At 32.5% G+C, this 22,381-nt stretch overlaps 1 protein-coding gene and 1 long non-coding RNA gene across 4 annotated transcripts in view; one reads left to right on the top strand and one right to left on the bottom strand.

Annotated features, from left to right (window-relative positions):
- Positions 1–14,918, bottom strand: part of LOC141819046 (annexin D3-like) — a 34,866-nt gene extending 19,948 nt beyond the window's left edge. For both annotated transcript variants that reach the window (XM_074706421.1, XM_074706422.1), the window contains exons 1-2: positions 14,689–14,918; positions 14,453–14,598 (exon numbers count right to left, since the gene is read on the bottom strand). In XM_074706421.1, coding sequence (XP_074562522.1) covers positions 14,453–14,598; positions 14,689–14,902 — 360 coding nt within the window. In that variant the 5' untranslated portion in view covers positions 14,903–14,918. The remainder of the gene's footprint in view (positions 1–14,452; positions 14,599–14,688) is intronic.
- A 4,618-nt stretch (positions 14,919–19,536) lies between these two features.
- On the top strand, positions 19,537–22,162 carry LOC141819045 (uncharacterized). Of its 2 annotated transcripts, none has more exons than XR_012601032.1 (4): positions 19,537–19,718; positions 19,806–19,925; positions 20,028–20,084; positions 21,978–22,162. It is a non-coding gene; the product is annotated as an uncharacterized LOC141819045 (long non-coding RNA). The 2 variants fall into 2 exon arrangements; XR_012601031.1 differs by having other exon boundaries at positions 20,011–20,084.
- The last annotated feature ends 219 nt before the right edge of the window (positions 22,163–22,381 follow it).

The following is a 22,381-nucleotide window of genomic DNA, read 5'->3' as shown; positions in this document are numbered from 1 at the left end:
TCACGAGGAGAAAAGATATCGCATTAAATGCTCTTGATACACTAAATCACTTATCAGCCTCATTATTGGCACATTTCACAGCTGCATTAATGATGGTGTGCATTATCTTCTTTGAGCCACAAGAATACTTTGCTGCATTAATGATGGCAAAGTGGGAAGATGATCCTACTGACGTGGTCACAAATCGGATGGTAATGTTGATTTCTCGTTCATATGGTTTAGCATTTAACGGTTGAATTTGAATCATCGCGCCGTCCGAGGCGTCGTTTGACCAATCATTAATGAGAGAGATCATATCACGATTCTGCTGACTAGGCCATGTGATGTGACCACTAAGATGAGATCTCATCGTTCTTTATCCCTATCTGACGGTTCAGTGAGTTGATGTGATAGTCATACCGTGTGATCTCGAAGGTATATCAAACCGTCGCTGAATCACGCCGCTTTCATTCACGGATGTCTTCTTTTGTGTCTTCGTCTTCCTCCAGCGTCCGACAACAATCGTAAATTCAGTTGTACCCATTTTTCCTTTTCCCCGACCGTCTTGATTTCTCCGTTCTCCCATGGCCATTAATGATGAGTCGATTCCCTAGTATGAGATCCAACGATCTGTGTATACCCCAGGTGATGACCTACTGCTCAAGGAACAGTACGGTATTCCCTTAGACCATCGTATTAGGATTCCGGCCTCTGGGCATCGACCTCATGAGCTGCCAACAAGTTATATTACCTTCTTTCAAGGCCAGTTAGCCAGCGGCCTTAGGTTTCCTATCCCTTCTGTACTTCAAGACCTGACCACCTATTTCCAGTATTGTCTATCCCAATTTGCCCGAAACTCTTATCGTCTGATCTATAGCGTCTCAATCATTTCCTAAATATATCAAATTCCACTTGATTCCACTACCTTTCATTACTTCTTCTATCCCAAGAGAGGAGATCTCAAGGTAATTTACTTCGCGGCAAGGTTGGGTTGTAACTTCTTGAATAAATATCCAACCTCCCATAAGGGATGGAAGAACAAATACTTCTTCATCAAACCCCCTCAACCTTACACTTGGCCTACTCCCTAGCATCCTGAGATGCCCCACAATCAGCCCTTGATCAGTACAGATTAGAGTCAACTTATTTGTCTGCAATTGATATCCTAACAGGCTTGAAGTTCAATATGAACGCCTTAGTGGATAACGAAACCCTTCTATACCAAACTAGCTTGAGTCTGAATGTCATCTTTCTGGAAGATCGTCTGAGTAAGACTATTTTTTGGTATTATATCATCTTGTATACTGACTAATCTTTTCTTTTTCTTGTAAGTCATATCATGTTGAACTCTTCAGTTAACAAGACTCTGAAATGAGATCTGACGACGATCGACAGTTGGTGGGTCTCGGAAGACGTAGTTGAGTCATCGACCGTTGAGGCCAAGACTGCGATGGCAATAAGTGATCTTCATATAGAGGTTGGGGACTCTCAAGCCAGTGTCCATGAGTCCACGAGTCCCTCCACCAGAAAAGAGAGTTCTGGAAACGTGCACAAAACCCAAGCCTCGATCGTCAAGGTAGAACTAATGGAAGTGGCACCCGAGACCCATCGAGAGCCTCAACCAAGGAAAATAAGTCGAGTACAGAAGCAACCTCCTTCTGTAGGAACAAGCACAATGCCCTCACCCAACAAGATAGACCGACCAACTCCCGACACCTTGGCGAGTCCTTTTGAAGGGTTCCTTTGGTGACACTCCCTCTAAGAAGTCTGCCTCTGAAGGGTCGCACGAAGAGCCATCATGACAAGGATAATGTACCAGCCTCTACTCTTGAACAAGACCGGATCACTGAACCATTCACTGCTCTCGAGTCAGGACCGAGACCAACTAATGTTCTTCCCTTAGGGCTCGCAAGACTTCTTTAGAGGAGAGGGTGGAACGTTCTGTTGGGATCGTCCTGGTGCGTTGTGCGTGTTTACACATTTCGCAAACGTGCGCAACGAAAATAAACTAATAATTAAATCTAATTATTACAACACACGCATACAAATACAAGATATAACAAGTACAAGGCATAACTGAAATTTAAAATTTTTCGAAATAACAATTATTCTATGCGTACCTAATAGATAACGTTGAGCGGGATTGGCATCAATCGAATTGCCCTTCTCGAAGTTCCGCCTCTACTGGTGATCCACGCCAAGCTTTCATCCGGACGACTTCCAAAGTCACAAGTTGTATCATTGTCTTCGGTACTAACCGACAATCGACAACGATCGATACGAGAGAAAAATCCTAATACACAACAATATTTGTTGTGATAAATTTCAGGGTTTTCTAACTATTACCGGCAATTGTATTCCCGATTTAGTTTTCGATGGTCAATCTTTGACCATCGATAAAGGCAAACAATCGAAAACCTTTCCGACAACGATGGAAGAATTATCCAAAATCTTCACAAGCTTCAAGTTGCTAACCCAGATATTGGCGAACGACTTCTCCGATGGCTAGAAATAGTTTCCAACAACAGAGAACACTCCGGTGGTCAACGACAGCAATCAACACAAATTCCAGCAACAATCTGGTTCAAAGTTAAATGAATATTAAGCTTTAATTTTCAAAAATGCTCCCCCTCAAATTATACTCTCCCCCTGAATTTAATATCCTTGAGGTTTTAAGAATACTACTTTTTCATAATAACTTTTAACCTATTCTTCTCTCCCTATTGACATGCATCAACAACAACATGAAGACCCTAAAAACAAATTGTAAGGGAGTTTTCAAAAAATATTTTCAAAAGCTAACTATTTAAGTATGTGGAAATAGTTTTTGAAAATTTTTAAGTCGTTGAAAACCCTTAGAATTTTTAAAGCACAAATAGTTTTTGAAAGCATTTAATACACTTAATTAGTAATGTTTTCAAACGATACTTAAATGATTTTCACAAGTAATTTTGAAAGTCCAAATAAGATTTTTCAGGGACTTTAAAATTTTGCTAAGTGTAAAAATGCTAAGTAGTTTCAAGTTCTAATATGACTTTCAAAAATATTCTAAATAATATTTTTCAAGTGCTAAAAATATTTTCAACAATATTCTAAACTTATTCTATGGAAATAATTTGCAAAGCATTTTCAAGGGTAATTTTCAACATAGGCATATACTTTTAAGATTACTTGAAAAATCTGTTTGCAAAGTACTTTGTAAGAAAAAAATTTTCAAGGTATTTACAAAATATGCAAAAGCATTTTCAAAGTTATTTCCAAAATAATTTTTAAATTATAATTATAATGAAATACCCTTTAAAAGCTAATTATAGAAACTTTTTCAAAATAAATATATGAAAATAATTTTCAAAAGAACTAAAAAAACATTTCATACAATCAAGAATACTTAGACCATTTGCAAACTATGTTCAAACATTTTTAAATTCAAAATAATTTCAAAGGTTAGTCTTACGGAAACACCCCCTTTAAAGGTGCATTTGATCAAGTTATCATGTATAACCTTGATTATGTAATTATCAAGTAATCCCATAATCAAAATTTTAGGATATAAAACATAACCTAGTGTTGTTTGGTTCAACTTATTTATTTGGAGGGAATAAAACATAACCAGTTTAACATTTACTATATTACCTTTAATTCAATTTATTTTTAGAATTAATTAAATTAAATTAATAATATTAATGATGATAATAAATTAATATTATATAAAAAATAAATATAATTTATTTATTATTTTTTAAATTTTAAAATAAATTTATATATATATTAATAGAATAATTCTTTAAATTATCTCTTTTAAATTTATAAGTATTTAAATTAAAATTTATTCAATTAATTAACTCAGTTTTACTGTAAATTTCAATTAACTCGGTTTTAAAATCGAAAAGTAATCATAGAAAACAATTTTGTTAACCTCCAAAATCATAAATAACCTTAGACTGTTAAGGTAATCGCATTTCAGGTTTATAACTCATTTGCTGATATTTTGTTGATGTGGCGGTGATGTTGCATTACTCGGGAATCAATCATAACTTAAATCAAATAAGGTTATCGTTGATAAACATGGACAGATAACCACGGTTATCAATGATAACTCTGAACCAAACATGCCCTAAAAAGTACTTTTCAAAAATGTCTATCTATCAAAATAAATTTAAAAATATTTTTAAAAAACTTTTGAAAGACATTTTGCAAAATAAATGGTTTTAACACTATTTACAAACAATTAATTGCTTTAAAATATATGCGATCAAAGTAAGCAATTAAATACTTAAAGAACCACAATTAAAAGAAATTAACTTTAATAAGCAATGCACTTAAAATGTTTTTATGTATGATATGCTAAGTACTTCTAAGACTCCAAGCATAATCCCAGAATTAGAGATTTAGCCATTTACAGTTAACTAATCTCAACATTTTTGTACATGATTGTGGTAGTCTAGTGTTCGAAGTGTAACGGTTGACTTATGTAAATCTTTTTTTATAAAAAAACATAGATTTGACATTCATTTGGAATAATTTAAAATCTTGTATGTGCTGCATATGCTAGCAACATCTAATGAATTCAAGTTTAGCAATTGATGCATGGGTTTCATTATAGTCTAGACCTCTTACCTGACTAAAACCTTTAGCTACTAAACGGGTCATATTTCTTTTATCTTCTAGTTTATTTTAGAAGACCCAATTAGTGTCTATAGTGATTTTATTCTTTAGTGGCAGTACTAGGTTCCAGACTTGGTTATTGCTATCACCAAATTATAATCAAGTTGTATTTTATCTATGATTTGGGGTCAAGCTTTGATGTTATAAGAAGAATGGGTTCTAATTCATGTTTGGATAATTGGGTTCTGATTCATATTTGGATAATTAGGTTTTGACTCAGAGTCGAATCACTAAAGATTTGGTCAGTAAAACGACTTGATTAAGATTTTGTTCAAGTCTAATTTGATCTTAGTCGTTTTTAATTTCTCTTAATTTTTACTAATTTAAAAAATTACTAGATTATTCAAATAAATCTTGAAAAATTAATGATTATAACTAAGATGTATTAATTCCACTTAGTGATTTAGATTTTTATGAGACATATATCTAAGTGTAATATTAAGTATAGAGTTGGTTTGATTATGTGTGGACTTAGTTTCTTTTACTTGTTGACAAGCATTTCAATTTTTATTTTCTAAATCCCTTGAGTGAGGAAGGTAAATTGATTAGGTGGAAACACGATGATGACTATTTTATTAATTCTATTATTTTCACATCTCACTCATTCTAATTAGCTCAATACATAAAAGAAATTAGACCAAATATATTTGTGAGAGGTTGCCTAACTCTATAAGTTCATGCATTTTAAGGTAAGATATAGGTTAGCTCCATTTTGTAAGAATTGAAAAATAATATAAAATACTACTATTCTATATAGCTAGATCCCGATTCCTATAGATTGAATAACTAAATTAGATTTATTTTGATTGAATAGTTGAACAAGTTTTTTATTAATCTCTTCAAGACTTAGAAAATTCGGATTAATTGAATTATTCAAATCTTGATTAATTAAGTTTTTGTTAATTGAATTCAGATTGATTAATTAAGTTTGATTTGTTCAAATTACAATTGATTGAGTTTTTTATTATTTAAATTCGGATTAATTGAATTAATCAAATTTGAATTATCATGATTAATTTTAGATCTATTTAGATAATTATTTATATTGATTTGGTTAAGATTTTGATTGACCAAATCAAGGTTTTTGTTCATTTTAACTTAACATCTCACTCCTTCTATGTGGTTAACCAAGTTAGCTTTATGAATTGTGTGAAATGGTTTTCAATTTTTACTTGGTTAAAATTACTAATGAACTCAAGGAAGGTTGTTTGACCTTGTATTAAATTCAGACTTAGCTCTGAGTTTGCCAAGTTGGTGTTTTTAAGATAAGCTTGCAGGTTGTAGTGAGTCACAATGGACATCATTAAAGTAATCGCGTGCTTAAGACAAGGTTTTCCCCAAATAGTCAACCTAAGGAACTTAATACTAATTCTTAGTCTAACTGCCTCATATAGGATTGAGGTACCTTCAGCTAGATCCACGAGGCCAATTGCACCCGTTAGAATGGTTGTGATTCAACCTAAATATGCTTCAACAAAGCTTCATTAGTCTACTATCATCTCAATCCAGTCCGATGTTATATTGTCGGGGTCAATCAAACATTTTCCTATCTAACTGTTCTAGATTAAGCAAGAAATTAAACTAACATGCGTTTAGAAAAACTAAGTTAAACAAGGATGAAATTTATATAATAAAGAAAATAATTTTTCTATTGGCTCCCCTTGGATCATGACCTTGATAAGGTTTATTCAAGTGATGAATTTGATCCTAGGAGATCTAATATTGGTCTGGTCATCTTGATTAATTAAACTACATTTAGGGGCCCATGTTTAGACTTGTTTTCTAACATTTCGATTAACTAATGACATATATGATTTGTATCAATTTTTAGCATTGAATTCGAGTCCAGACTTGTTGTATACAACTCTTTGGGTTCTATGTATTGTACTTGCGTTGGACCCCGATGTGAACCGTTCCAACAAGTCTTTTAGTTCCTCAACTTGACTTTTTAAAGGGAATTTTCTTCCTCAAGCTTTTGAACTTGAGTTAAAGTTCCCTTTTAAACATGGTCAGTTGGGGGACTAAGGTTAATCTTCTCCTTAAGGACTTTGACCTGACCCGGATATTGAACTTAACTAGTTTTCGAGTTAAGCACGAAATCATGGCATATACTTTTTCTACTAATGGAGAACTTATCTCGTTGTTTGGTTTGTCTGAATCAGATACGGATCCGTAGCTTAATTCGGACTCAGACTCAAACTCAGACTCGAATTCAGTCACTTGTTCTTTTGTCATTAGTGTTAAAAAGCTTGCTTGAGTTTGTTCCTCCTCGTCCGACTCGTCCGAAGATGATTCATCATCCTACATTTTAGTATTAGACAACTTATTCAAATATGGATCATGTTTTGTTACCTTGGTATTGTCGGTTCCTTCGTGTAGCTCGATTAATCTGTCTCATAGGTCCTTTGCACCGATAAAGGGGCCAACCTGATTGAGCTCTTCCTAGAACAATCTGCATTAGAGGGTTTGGGTCGCCTTGGCATCAGCTTCGATCTTCCGTTTGATGTTCATCGTTCATTTATCGCATCCTAGTGGTAGTCCTTCTTCGTTGGTGAGCAATGTGAAACCGATTTGAATCACAATCCACATCTCCACTTGAGTCTTCAGGTGGTACTTCATTCGTCCCTTTCAGTAGCCGAAGTCATCACTAGAGAATAACGTTGGTATGACCGTGTTGTAACTTTTCTGATGGGTCATTCTAAAAATCTTGCACGGAAAAGAAACAAGAAGATTGTAACAAGACATAGTCTTGGATTACTAGTGTAAGAGAATAGTAGCGCCAAAAAAATAAGCGAAAATAATTGTTCAATTGATGGTTACACCAATTCAGAGCGCCCCTGACTCAAATACCAATTGTAGGATCGAAGTGAGCACGAGAGAGGGTGAATTACGTACGTCGCTTTTCCCATTTAAAATTTATTTCTTTTTAGAGTTAAAGTAAAAAACACAATGGAAACACAAAACATACAAAGATAGTTTATTTTTACTTGGTTTATAGTCTCAAACTGTTACTCCAAGGCCCGCGATCATTGATCGCTTCGATATACAATTCACTATTAATTTCCTTCTCTTATGAGAAGGAGATTCGCCTCTTTACAAGAAAGTAAGATATGATAACAAGCTTACTACCCCTTAGAAATTAAAGTGCAATAAGACACTAATGAAAATATAAGAATAACGACAAAAATTGATCTCGGAGGTGAGCACAATTGTCAAAGTAGCACAGCGGCATAGCAGTGGAGTTTTTCACAAGAGAGCAAGAGAACTTCTGAAAGTTGATGTCGAAGTCTATGTTCAAGACCTTTTATAGACCCGGATCGGTCTACTGATAGAATTGACCGATATACCGATCACCTAGAAAATCGAATCCAGATTCAGTTAATCAATCTACAGGATCGATCTACTAATCCGGTCTTCTTCCAGTCTCCTTCCGCCACATCAGCTCCTCGATAATGATCTTCAGTCATGTCAGCATATTGATCCTTAACCTTGATCGAGTTGTTTGCTACGTCAGTTGGTCAAATGTTATCCCCTCGTCACATCAACACCATCGTCCTTATCTCGTGTCATGTTAGCAATCCGAGACTTATCCAGTCCATCTAGGATGTCACGTTAGCACATGGGACAATTAGGTTGATAGCTCAGCGTTCAATTAACCGAATCACTCTTTTGATCTACTGATCAAGCCGATCGATCTATGATCCTGTAAAATGGGGTTAATACAGTATTATGATAATTAAGCAAAATTAAGTCTGACAGTTGTCTAACTGTCCGATCTCGACTTCATTTTCTAAGTGGATCTCTTAGTCAGATCGTCATCTAAGGTTGTCGTCATAACGAAGACTCGTCCTTACCCGTTCTTCTTTTCAGAAGAACCATTCCACAATAGAAACTTACTTCACTTATCATTTGATAAGCATCCGGTCCTCCAGACCTACTTGGGCTTTCTCTCAACATCTGATCACTTGACCCTCTAAGACTTTCTTCTGACTCGATGCTTGATCCAACCGACCCATCGAGTCCACCTTGCTAGATGTCTGATCCACTGACCCATCTAGACTTTCACTGCCTGATATCCTTAAATTGCTAAGGTTTTAACTACCTAATACCCAGTCCAACTAACCTACTAGGACTTTTACTTGCTTAGTATCCAATCAACTTAACCTACTAGGTCTTTCCTGGTTGAGCTACCTGCACACTTGATCAAGCTGTTAGATCACAATAAGACTTTAATTTTAAACCTTTGCCAACATTAAAACCCAAGTTCGATCATCTAATGCTCCTTGCACCAATAGAATATTCATTAAAATACAAATACGCATATTTAAATCCCTTAATGTTTACTTACTTTTAACTCCTAGTCAATTGGCAAAATATTCAGGGTTTAGAATATAACTTAGGTATGCCCAAGATAAGATGTATATTCTTGACCCCTTTATATATAAACCCATCAAAAAAAAGAAAGGACATGAAAGTCGAATAACTCATTCTAAGACATTGCATTGAGGAAGAAAACAAGAATTCAGACTCTCGACTACTACTAAAGCTAACATTGTTGAGCTTCATAAAAACTCAAAAAGGAAGAACCTCGAATTATCTAGCACAACTTTGAAGAAAACAAAGATAGGAAAGTTGTTCATGGGAAACTTGGCATTTCAAACATCAAGGGTTAGCGTAAAGTGATTCTGAAGATGACCTCCAAAAATGGGCCAACTCTTAACAATCTGTTATGTGATAAGTATGACTTTTGCATTGTAATAGAATCAAATAAAGTAATTCTGTCAAAAAATAGAATGTTTGTAGGAAAGGGATTAAGTGACAAGTGGTTTAAACTCAATCTAATGGACATTAGGCCTAAAATTAATAAAATGAATAACCCTTCTACTTACCTTTTTCTTAGTTGCTTGAGTCTTCCAACTTATAGCTTAGTAGATTAGGCCATGTTAATTATAATAGATTGCGTAGATTAATTAACAAAAGTATAACTACAAATACGAAAAGTATAACACAAATACGAGACTTAAACACAAGTGTGATTAATTGTACATTCCAAATTAATTTGAAACACAAATGCGAGACTTATGTTGAGGCAAAATTAAATTAGTCATCTTTTCAACATATTGAATGAAGCAACAAGCCACTTAATTTATACAAATGTGCACAACCTAAAAGGTGTACAAACACGTAATCATAATCTATCTTCAAAAGTAAAGATGAAGTTATATAGAAATTTATTTCTATAAAAATAGAGTTGATAATCAACTTAACAAGAGAATTAAAGTGGTTTGAAGTGATTGAGGAATTGCTGAGTTTTGTGTTAAACATGGAATTAAACACAAAACAACAGTTTCATATACTCCTTAGCCAAATGGTATTGCTAAAAAAAGAATCGTATCTTGGAACTGATTAAGTTTTGGATTGTTATAAAACAACTTGGGGAAGGTTGTGTCAATAGTTTTTAAATAGAGTATCTCAAAAAAAAAAAAAAAAGAGTCCTTATGAATTATGGAATAGAAGAAAATCCTCCTATAAATATTTACAAGCATGAGGGTGTCTTACTAAAATAATGATGCCTAATCCTAATAAGATAAAAAAAGACTGCATATAATAGTAGTGTTTATAGGTTCCTTATATAAAAGTTTCAAATACCTAACGTACAAAATAATATAATAATTGAATCAAGGTATGTTTCCATTCTATAAAAATGTTTCAATTTAAGTTTCAAGAAGAAGCAAGTTCTTCAAAATGACATAAGAAACACTAGAACAAGAATAAAATGAAAATGGACATAAGAAACACTAGAACAAGAACAAAATGAAACTGGATGAAGTTAAGATTAGACAAAGTAAAAGAGCTTGTAAAGAATTTTCTTACTTTTATGTTAGAAAGTGAATCTCAAAGTTATAAAGAAACTATAAATTTTTCTGAAGGACCTCAATGGAATGGAAAGAGACAATTACTAGTGAGATGTATTCTATCTTGTAAAATCATACATGGAAACTAGTGGATTTTCCTCTAAGAAGTAAACCACTGGGTTACAAATGAATTTTTTTAAAAAAAGAAAGCAGATGGAATAATTGATAAATATAAGATGAGATTAGTAATTAAAAAAATTTTATAATGAGAAGGTCTTGATTACTTTAATACTTATTCTCCAATTACGAGAATAACCTCTATCAAAGTAATACTTGTTATTGCCACTTTGTGAAACCAAAAATACATCAAATGGATGTGAAAATAACTTTTCTAAATAGGATTTGGAAAATGAAATTACATGGAGCAACCGAAGATTTTTTTTTTGCTTAAGGCAAGAAAACAAGATTACTAGATTCGTAAAGTTGTTATATGATTTGAAATAAACATTAGAGCAGTGACATTTGACAATGTCATGAAAGAAAGTGGATTCAAAATTAATAAAAGTGACAAATGAGTCTACATTAAGGACACTAAAAGTGGTTTTATCATTTTATGTCTATACATAGATAAGATACTTATTCTTACTCAAGATTCAATTTGAAGGACATCTTAATTCATTAAACATTATGTGGGTAAGATTCTTGAGAAAGTTAATAAAATCAATTCTGTGTTAGCAAGAATTCTGATAAATACAAATCAACATCTATAAAAAAACATAAGTGAGAGTATTTCTCAAGTAGAGTACTTTAAAATTATTGAAAATCTAATGTACTTGATGAAATGTACACAATCTACGCAATAAGCAAACTAAATAGATACATGAGTTATCCTAATATTAGACACCGGAAAGGGATAATAAGAATACTAGATTTAAGATATACTTGTGATTATAAATTGCACTATACAAGATATACTAAAGGATATAGTGATGCAACTAAATATGTGATATAAAAGACTTAAAATTTACTAGTAGATTTGTATTTATATTAGGAGGTGCAGTCATTTTATGGCATCTGAGTTTATAGTCTTTAACAAGTGTGGTGAAAATGTTGAATGACTAAACCAATTCTTAGAAGATATTCTAAGATGATTATAGCTTGTGCCGATAATTTATATATATTGTGATAGTCAATCGACTAGTAGACGGGCTCAATGTTATGTGTATAATGATAAGTCTAGATTATGCACTGATTAAATAAAGTTATAATCTAATAGGTCTGCTAACCAAAGAATTAAATAGAGTTAGTTGCTAAATCATTGAGAGGAATGAGACTTAAGTCTATGAAATAAATTGGCTCAAAGAAAGAACCGAACCCATGTTGACTGGAGATTAAGAACTAGCTTCAATGGGACAACCTAATTACATTGACTTAGGAAATCATTGTGGGGGAATTATCTCTTATCCATTCCTATGATAAAATAGTAATTCATGTAAAATACGAACAACAAATCCTTATGCTTTTGAGAGGAGTAATGTGAGTTACTCTTGATCACAAAACCAAGCGTATATTTAGGCCTAAACAAACACAATCATAAGAACTATGAGAAATATATCAAAGATAATTTGTTTGCACAAATGGCAAGACATTTTAAGGATATTATATCGATTGGCAATCAATAAAGTAAAAGATATCTTTATAAGGGAAGGTTCAAAAGATAAGCCCTACCTATCCAAGATTCAACTGTTGAACACTACCATATATACCTCTTTATATCCATTAATTTTCATTCATATGGGGGATTATTAGACATATGAATGAAAATGACTCTAATGGAAAGGTGGAAAGGTTTCACATTGAAAAATTAAGGCAAATGGGTTAATTTATACTGAATCCAACCTTTGAGCTAATGTGAGTACTATTAATAAGATGCTCTCGTGCACGCGCCTATAGGAGGTGTAAATTTAGGACCTGATTTACACTAAAAAATGACTTGTCTGCAAGTGCAATTTACGTGCGTCGAATGTCAAACCAATTGAGGCAAAAAATGCTTATGTAAGCCAACCCACATTTTATTAATTTTTTAATTAACCTTTCTATCCGTTGCCTCAATAGGCATGTTAATGGAGTTAATGATCCACTCCTTGATGACCGTATTAATGGTGAGTTAATAAGGCTTTGATGGTGATGAATAATGTGCAGGTGATTGAAGAGACATGGATAAAAATTCACTTCTTCAATCTCCTTTTACAATGACTAAGAAATCCTTCTTTTCCTCCTCTAGCTTCTGTAATAATGAATTCAGCTACAAATTCAGTTCTCCAGAATAACAATTCATGCTTATTACTATAGGTGATTTAGCTATTGTATCTTGGGAAATGATCATATATTCAAACCACCAAGCATTGTTGTAGAGGGGGCTTGTTGTAGAGGGGGTGAATCTGTTTTTAGAAAATTATCACATACCTCGGTTCGTCCATGAAGAAGCTGCCCTTGCTGACATCCAAGAGTTAGCATTGCACAAACTATATTTCATTTTTGTTTTATTTTGATTTATATATATATTTCATTCAATAATTGTTTCAACAAGATTATGCTCCACTGTCCATTATTAAGTGGTTATAGACAATTTTTTTGCTACATGCTTCTTGTGTCTATGTGAAGGGTTTTTATATTTGGAATCTATAACATCTTTTTCAGTCCTTAAAGTTATTCATTGCAGTGCATCTCTTATGTTAGCTGGTACCAAGCTAAAATAATACCGCTCAAACAATTGTTCTTTACAAGTACAAGGATATGTTGCACGGTAGGTACATTCAAGGTCATGCTTGAGTAGACAACATTGAATTTGATAGTACAATCAATAAAGATTTCTTTTCAATTCTCAACTTCCTTGACACTTTTTGTTAGGACCGGAATGATGGAGGAGTTGGGTAAGTACTAGTTTCCTTCTTTCATTGTTCACTACAAAGGACAAATGAAGGGGAGGATAAATTTCTAAAGTGAGATAATTAATTAACAGGTATTCCTTCAAAAATTTTACCCACTTTTGGGCAAATTAGTTATGAGGAAAAGGAGGTTCATGAATCCATTTAATTTTCATTGCCTCCTATTTTTCCTTCCAATTGGCTAGAGGAAACTTTCCTTCAGTTATTATCCTTCCACTTCCCATCCTTCCAGGTTTTTTCTTGCCAGACAGATATACTCTAGAACTCTTAGATTCAATTGTATTGTCTGAAATAGAGATAGTATTATAACAAAGCTTACAAATTATTTATTTCCAATCATAAAGTCACAAACTTCATAAGAAACAGTAGGGATTAAAGTAATTGGAGGTAATAAAGCTTCCACTTTCCATCTGTTTTGAAGGATTTAGAAGTCTAAAATGATGTGGCATGATCAGAATGCTGGAAAATCTCAATGAGGGAAATGCTACATGATAAAGTATTGATTTGCTCAACTGATATTTGTATGTAAAAGCACCCGTTCAAGAATTTAAAGGAAGAAAAAAAAATAATGAAAGAATGCATTCCTTGAATCCTTCCACTCTAAATTCTAGTTGTTTCCTGCTTCCTCTCAGTCTAAGTTCAGTTGTTCGACATCCTATAAAAACTTTAAAAATAGAAAATAAAAAATTTAAAAGAGAAAGAGAGAGAACTAGAAGGTTTAATCTGCAAGGACATTCTTGAACGCAAGTAAACCAATAGTCAAGAGAGAGAAAAAAAACAAAAGAGTACGAAAAGAGGAACAGAGAGACGTTAGCACAAAAAGTAGAAAGAAAAATCAGGATCAAAATTAAGTCTCTTCAAAGAAATCAATTTTCTTTTATGTAAGAATTATTCAAAAAGAAGACAGACTCCGTATGAGTAGATGATGTTAGATCAGACATTAACCTAATTTCATGCTATCAACAAGCAAATCAACTACATGTTGGAAGGAGTAGAACCAGTTACCCTGAAGTCTCCAGAGAGCTCGGAATGGAGGCGCTCGAGCAGTGACTCCCCATAAAGGCGAGCATAAGTCTCAGCTATGGCCAATCGCTGTGCGGCGTTGCGATGACTTAATATCTCAATAATCGTCTTCTCGTCCGTCCCCCATCCTATTGTTTGAAGGCATACATTAAAGATACAGATGAACTCACAAATCTTAGTCCATTTTAGCAGTAGAAGCGCAAGAAACGTTTTGGTACCTTGGAAGGCTTTTCTTAGCTTGTTTGCGTCTTCATCAGGGGAAGGCGAAGAAGCAGGAACAGTGATGGTGGCCATTTCTTCTCCGCCTAGTCGCTGGGCGCCTGCTAGATTGAACAAATGGAGAAAGGGATTGAATCTGTCGAGGAAGAGATGCAACGATGGAGCGTACTCGAGCACGCAGCAACCGCAACCGCAGCCGCAGCTCTCAGGCATCAATCACCTCTCTCTCTCTCCCTCTCTCTCTTTCCCTCCCTATATGGCTGGCGTGATTAATAAATGCAGATTAACTCCCGAACTTACAAAATGCGAATTTTTAAATTTATTCACAATTAATATTTTCGCTCCCTGTTATTGGCCAGTAGTGTCAACCTTTCTATGAATTTATTGTTATAAAATAAATTTATTAAAGCACAGAGATCTAATTTTGATGAATTTGAAATTTTTATAATAATTTTTTAATTTATCTCTTAATAAAAGATCGTAAAATTAATTGTATAGGACGTTGGGAGATGGTGAATTTTATTTTTTTTATTAAAATATTATTTTAATTAATTCATTATTTTTGAATTTCTTTTTATGAATTTTAATATTCATTCTCAATAATATACCTGAGTAGGTTCCCAAATTTTTTTATGAATTTACGAACAAATATATTTTAAATTGGATATTAAAATCTACTCGTTTTAATGAGTTTCCCATGAATTATTTTAAAATAGTTAAATTGAATATATCATGTGAAGTAAAACAAATGAACAAGATTTGTTAGATTTGTTTTTAAAAATACCAATAAGATTTGATTAAAAAAATTAGATGGTTAAACATCAATAATTTGTGGTATACTTAATAATTAAAATTTTATTTCAGACAATCAAAAGATGCATTTTTATCCATATTTCAAAAAAAAAAAAGGCAGTTCTGAGATGAAATACAGAAAGATATTTTAATAGAAAAATTATAAATGAAATGTTATTTTAATAATTTTTTAAAAAAATATTTGTTTAACTAGATATATAAAAAAAGTAAATCATAAAAATCTGCAACCCTAGAGTGAGTGCAAACTTGAATTTTATAATGCAAAATTATTTTTAAAAAATAAAAATTAGTATTTAACAATTGTGACAAACTTAGTTCACCACCAAACCCAAGAAACGTAGGCTAGGCTCTTGCTTGTTCGTGTGAACACATTTTATTTTAGCCTGGCCGGATGTGATATGATTGAAGAAAACTTAATTGTGATAATGACATCTTACATTACTATAATTTAATCGGCGTCCCCACCGGCATGATACTTGTCTCCATGCGATGATTAAATGTTAATTAGGGCGCCATGTGAATCACGTTTAGTGAATTATTCAATTATCAAAATAAATAATGCCCAAACCACTCATATTCAAAATTAGCCAAATAAGATAGTGTTTCAAAATCAGCCAAAAAAGAACTTACGATGGGCATGACATGTATGCAAAATTATGAGATTAATTTTGAATTAGATGAGATCATTATTTTTTTTATATGTGGATTAATATATTGATATTTGTGATTTGACCTTTTAAAATGTTGCATATCACTTCTTGCTAATATTATAGGGACAAAAAATAATAAAAATTAAAAAGACATTCCTGATTAATTTAAATTGTCAAAAGTTCATTTTTTAAAAAATATATCTATCATATTTTTATATTAAAAATACTATAAAAATATTTATTAATTTAATTAAAATTATTTAAACTTGCTAAAAATTATTTTAAAAAGATTTAAACTACTATAAAATTATTATAACAGTCATTTAGTGATTGTTACAACAATATTCAAATTATTAATGTTGGTGTAATTATATCTCACACGTATATTATTTATATATTATTTCGATGTTGGACAACGTTTAAGTTAAAGTAAACTTGTGAAATCTTACATGATTGTAAAGTATGTATAAAAAATCAATTTGATAAAAATGATGAAATCCATGAAGGTCAAAGATCGAATTTTTTATAAAGAGGAAATCCTAACAGTACTAAAAAATAAAGACAATTTACGATGAATTTTATGATGGAAAAAAATCATCACAAAACCATTTGATGACGAATTTAGCGACAAAATTTTTTTCATGGATAATAGCTCGTCACAAAATTTTACGATGAAAAAATATTGATTTGCCGTCAATTTCACGACGAATAAATTTTTCGTCACCAAATTCATCACAATTTAGCAATAAAAATATTTTTGACACAAAATTGAGTATTTGTTACTTTGCGATGAAAATTTATTTTCGTCACCAAAGTCGCGATAAAAATTTATTTTCGTCGCTAAAGTCGCGACGAAAATTGATTTCGTCGCTATGGAGAGGCTAAAAGAAAATGGGTGAGATTTTGCGATGAATAGTATTTTCGTAGCCAATTAGCAACAAAAAAGTTTTTCATTGTCAATGTTTCGATAGCACAGTAATTTATGATACTTTTATGATAAAACTATTTTCGTCACAAAATTCATCGCAAATCATTAAAATTTCCTACAACTTCTATCCATTTCATTCTTCAAATGAATCTATTTACATATATCATACTCTACATCCTTCAACTCAAACATTAAACACATTTAACAACCAACCAACATATCAAATCAATCACATCCTAATAAACAAACAACATATTAACCCAATATAATACTTAACAACAACTAATGAAATATTAACATCAATGAAACATTAACATCAATACAAACACATCTTCCTATATCATCCTGAATAACATCAATGTTTAACAAACATTAACAACAATATCCAACACATCATCCTGAATAAATAAATTTCAAAACATCTAAAAAAGTCTCAAAACAACTAATAAAGTCTTAAAACAATCAGAAATAAAAAGTATCATTGTCTACGGCATCGACCTCAAAAAATACTTTCGACTCCACTCTCTTCTCCATCCAAACTTCTTCTTCTTTTCTTACATCAAAAAATAAAACAAAAAAATCTTTGTACAAATTAACTATAATATGTAATTACTTACTTTACCGTCATCCTTAGTTTCACTAACCCTGTTCGAAAAAAATAATAGTATTAATCAATAAAAAAAATAAAAGATTTACAAATAAAAAAATGTAATGCAATACTAATTGTGAGGAAAATTAAAATTATACACAACTAGACTTATGAAGAATCATCATTATCACCGTCAGCACCAGAACCAAGAGGAATCTGACTTGGAGCGGAGCCTAACTGAAGATGTCGCATAATAAAATCCTATTATCGACGTATTTCTCTCATCTCTTTATCCCTTTGCAAAATTATGCCCTTCAAATTAGAAAATTCTTCAGTTAGGCTTTCTATCTATGCCCTTACTGCTGGTGGGGTGGAAGAAGATATGTCAGCAACTCGATGAGTTCTGCTCAGAGAACTCATTCTCAATATCCTTCCCCTCTTGGATCCTCCACTCGCTTTCAATCAGATATTCATATCATTCCCAACAGAGGGCTCAGATTCATCATTGTTATCACTAGCACTTAAACTTCTATGTGCTAACTCTAGCTCATCATATTTTTCCTGTATTGAAATACAAACATATTTAATAAGTTAGAGAAGGTACATAACTATTAGAATCCAATTAAGTTAAAAATTATCACCTATAATGACCACCTCGTCGAAATTCTATGTGCTGAAGTAGATTGGCTAAGAATACTTCGTCTATGACCACCTCGTCGAAATTGTCAACCAAAATTATTATGAGATAAAATAATAAATATTTATTACATAACGAGGAATATAAAAAAAACTTACCATATTTGCTAAGATGAAAGCAGGTGTAAAACTAAACACGTAAATAATATCACCTATAATGACCTATAAGAAAAAATACAATGCATTAACAGTTAATTACAAATATTTAATAATAAGACAGTATATAAATAATTAAGTAAGCAATAAGTCATAAATATGCAGATTAAAACTAAATTATTCATAAAAAATACATTACCATTTTTAAAAGATCTCTTTATTTTTTTATATAATAACATCAAAGTCCTCATTTTTATTGGCATTCTCATCATTGTTGTTGTCATCATCATCGTCATCATCATTAGATTCATTCTCATTAATTTCACTTGCATCCACATTTATTACTACTCTGTTGGAATCTTGTAATATTGAAATAATATATTCTTCTATCTAAAATGTGCTCTTAACTTCCTTTTGTTGATATGCAATGTCTCCATAACGTTTCTCACTCTTTTTCCGTGCTTTAGTTTTACAATTAGCCTATCAGTCATTTTTGTTACGTTTCAAACTAGGATACGAAACATAGAATACCTGAATAGCTTGTTGTGCCAACACAAATGGTTCATATCTTTTATAAAATCTTTTATGCTTTATTTTAACTAAATTATAGTGTGGATGCACTTTCATTCCTCTAACAGGATCAAATCAGTAACACATAAATAAAATAACTCGCATTTCTGATCTGGGTATTCTAATTCTATAATTTTATCGAGCAAATAATAAAAATCATTACTTGCACCTCTTGTAAAATACCAAAAATTTAAAGAGTAATTTGTAAATAAATTAACTCTAATTAAATTTAATCCTTAACCTAATTAAATAGCTAATTAAATGAACCCAAATAGACCATAATAACCAGCCTTTTAAGCTAACCCCTTTAGCCCAATTAATAACCCAAGATCAGCCCACTTAGAGTTAATTAATTTAAAGAATTAATGGGTTAATAGGTTAGGGGGTTAATGGGCTAATGGTTAATGGATCTACTTGCAACCCGTTAAAAAGAATCCAGTAAGGAAACTTAAAACCGCGATTCCTTCCCAACTAGTGCGACATTTTCCTCTGCTTCCGATTCATCTTCCTCTATTTCTTCTCTTCTTCCCCGCGATCTTTTCTCCACGTCGTCCACAGCCGGAGTCGACGACGAGGAAGCGACCGGAGGCTAGATCTTCTACCTTGAGCTCATTTCATTGCCGAAGGTGGCTTGATTCGACGGCGATCAGCGACGGTAGAAGAGGCGATCGGGGTGAGATCGATCGGGTAAGTGGTTGATTTCAAGGGATTTTCGAAGATTTGAGGGTCTTCTATTAAAGAGCTCTTTAGATCTCTACGGATTCTGAGATTCAGTGAGTCGATTCTTGCGGAGGGAAAATCTTGGTGTAAATCTGGATTGGCCGGCGGTGATTGGTGTCAAGCACGGCTAGGGTTTCCTAAAACCAAGATCTAGGGCATTCAACCAGCTTAGTGGTAAGTTCCTCCTCGATTGATCCAATTCAATCTAGAATTGGTTTGAGATTTAAAATTTGGGTCACTGTTCAATTGATATGCACAGTTTCTTGGATTGATCAGGCTTTATCTTGTTGGAAGCAAAGGAGCAAGAAAAGCTAGGGCACGACTCAATCTGAGGTAAGCTTGGAATTATTGGATTTGGATTTTTATCAATGATTAGGTTCGACTAAGATGGTACTTTGTTATAGGGTAAGAATTTGTGAGATTCTGTTCATGGCTTGGATTAATCAAATTAATGTTGATTAGTTTAGATCTGATCTTGTTTTGCCATAGAAATCGGTTGGATTCTGTTGGGATAGTTTTGATCTATTCCGTTAGATTAATCTAAGGATTTAGTTAGATTAGGTTATAGGTGAATTCTTGATTTGTTTGATCTTGATTAGTGGATTAGTTTTTTGGTCATTATATGTTGATTTTGCTAGGGTTTATACTTGTGTTAAACTCTTTGAGATAGAGACCTGATCAGATTATCGGTTAGGGATTAAGACGCATTTAGATTGTTTATTAATCTAAAATCAACTAAGTGATTGTTAACCTTAGTTTGAATCTAACCAACCATGATTAAGTTGGTTTAGGTTGGTTGGTTAGCTTAGATTTGATTAAACTTGAGATTAATTGTGTTAATGAGTTAATACAATTAATTAGCTAATTGGTTAATAATTAATTAATTAATTAGTTAACTCATGTTAATAGAAACCTAATGGTTAGATTAGTCTAACCCAAATTTGGTTAATTAAATAGAATTAAATTAACTTTGGTTTGATTAGGATTTCTTGGTTATATCATTGCATTTAGGATGATATCATTGTATTTGCAAGACCTTGAGTGATTCGTGGACTTCGATACTATACGAGGATATTTCTGAGGGTTCTAGGAGACCTACGATTTATCGCGTGGGTAATTACTGTATTTGGTCAATACAACATATTCTATTTTCAGTGCATGATTCTTTTTTAGGTTTAGTAGTTAGATACTTTAATTCTATTCCTTTTTGTTACTTGGATACTTTTTATGTTACTCATGTTTCTTTCATGCTTGCCTTGATACCATTGATCTTTGATTATCAATTCTGTTGTATCAATTCCTTGATCTCTATAATTATATTTCCTGTTCCTATGATACCTATGATCATTAGAGGTTATAGTTTTTTTCGTATGATACTTGTGATCATTAGGGCTTATACCTACGCATGTTGATTAGCATGGTAGATGTAGATTACTGAGATTTTGATCATCACATCATGTGTATGATGACGAGTGTAAGCCACTTTATTGTGGGACCATCGTCATGGATAGTTGGCCTTAGTGGTATTTCTATGTAGGTGGTTATGAAATCATATTTCCATCATGGTGATGGTGGCTATATAGCAGTATACGCAGCCGAGTCAATGATCTGACTTTGACACTGATTAGGGGTGGTACTCGGAGAGTATATAGATGATACTCAGGGATGAGTATTAGAGGACAGATATCGACCATAGGATATACGTAGCTATATATGACTACCTATTTTGGGTCACCAGGCTACTTTATTATAGGGCTGGAGTTGTGACCGTTTGGATGTCAGACACCCTTAGACACATATAGATACATGAGTGCTGTAGCGAGTGTAGGCAGTTGCATCATACATATGTGCATCATGTGCATGATATATATATATATATATATATATATATATATATATATATATATATATATATATATATATATATATATATATATATATATGTATGTATATGTATTAGACCGCACGTATACTGCATTTTGGTTGTATACTTGGTTGATTCTTGATTGTTGCATTATGTGTGACATGTCATTCATATGGCTTATTGCATTTCATGAGATCCATATTAGTTGTTTATTACCTGCAGATATATTATTGATCACATGTTGATTTTTGGTATGTATCTATACTCTTGCTATTTACTTCGTTCATGCACTGTCCTTTCTTATTATCCACTGAGTATTTTTGTATTCACTAGTTGGACTTTGGATTTTTTTATCTTTCCAGATATCAGGTAGAAGATTACAGTTGATGCCGAGGAGATCCTGCCAGACATGCCTTCTCACAACCGAAGATATTTTCTATTATTGTTGTGTGTAGTTATGGTTGTATTAGTGTGTGCATCTTCTGTATTACTTTCTTGCTTCCGAGTTATACTTCGTATTGGTGTTTTTAAAACTATAGTATGTTTCATATCTGTGATTTTGTAGTTGTACTTTTTACGTTTTCATATGCGTTTCTCTGGATTCTTGTTACTTTTCGAGTTTATTCGATAGTAGTGGTGTAGACTTAGAATTTTCTTTGTTATGCATGTGTAAGATGTGTTAGTGGTTGTGTGCGTCATCTTTCTTTTGTTTAGTTGCATATAATCCATATTTTATATTAGGATCGGTGCGTTTGCTAGAGGGGGT

Source organism: Curcuma longa, unplaced genomic scaffold, assembly GCF_044706935.1.
Source record: "Curcuma longa cultivar G26 ecotype Majalengka, Jawa Barat unplaced genomic scaffold, ITB_CL_G26_1.1 contig_27485, whole genome shotgun sequence".
Classification (NCBI taxonomy): domain Eukaryota; kingdom Viridiplantae; phylum Streptophyta; class Magnoliopsida; order Zingiberales; family Zingiberaceae; genus Curcuma; species Curcuma longa.
Note: the sequence above shows the minus strand (reverse complement) of the source record. Positions and strands in the feature narration are given on the sequence as shown.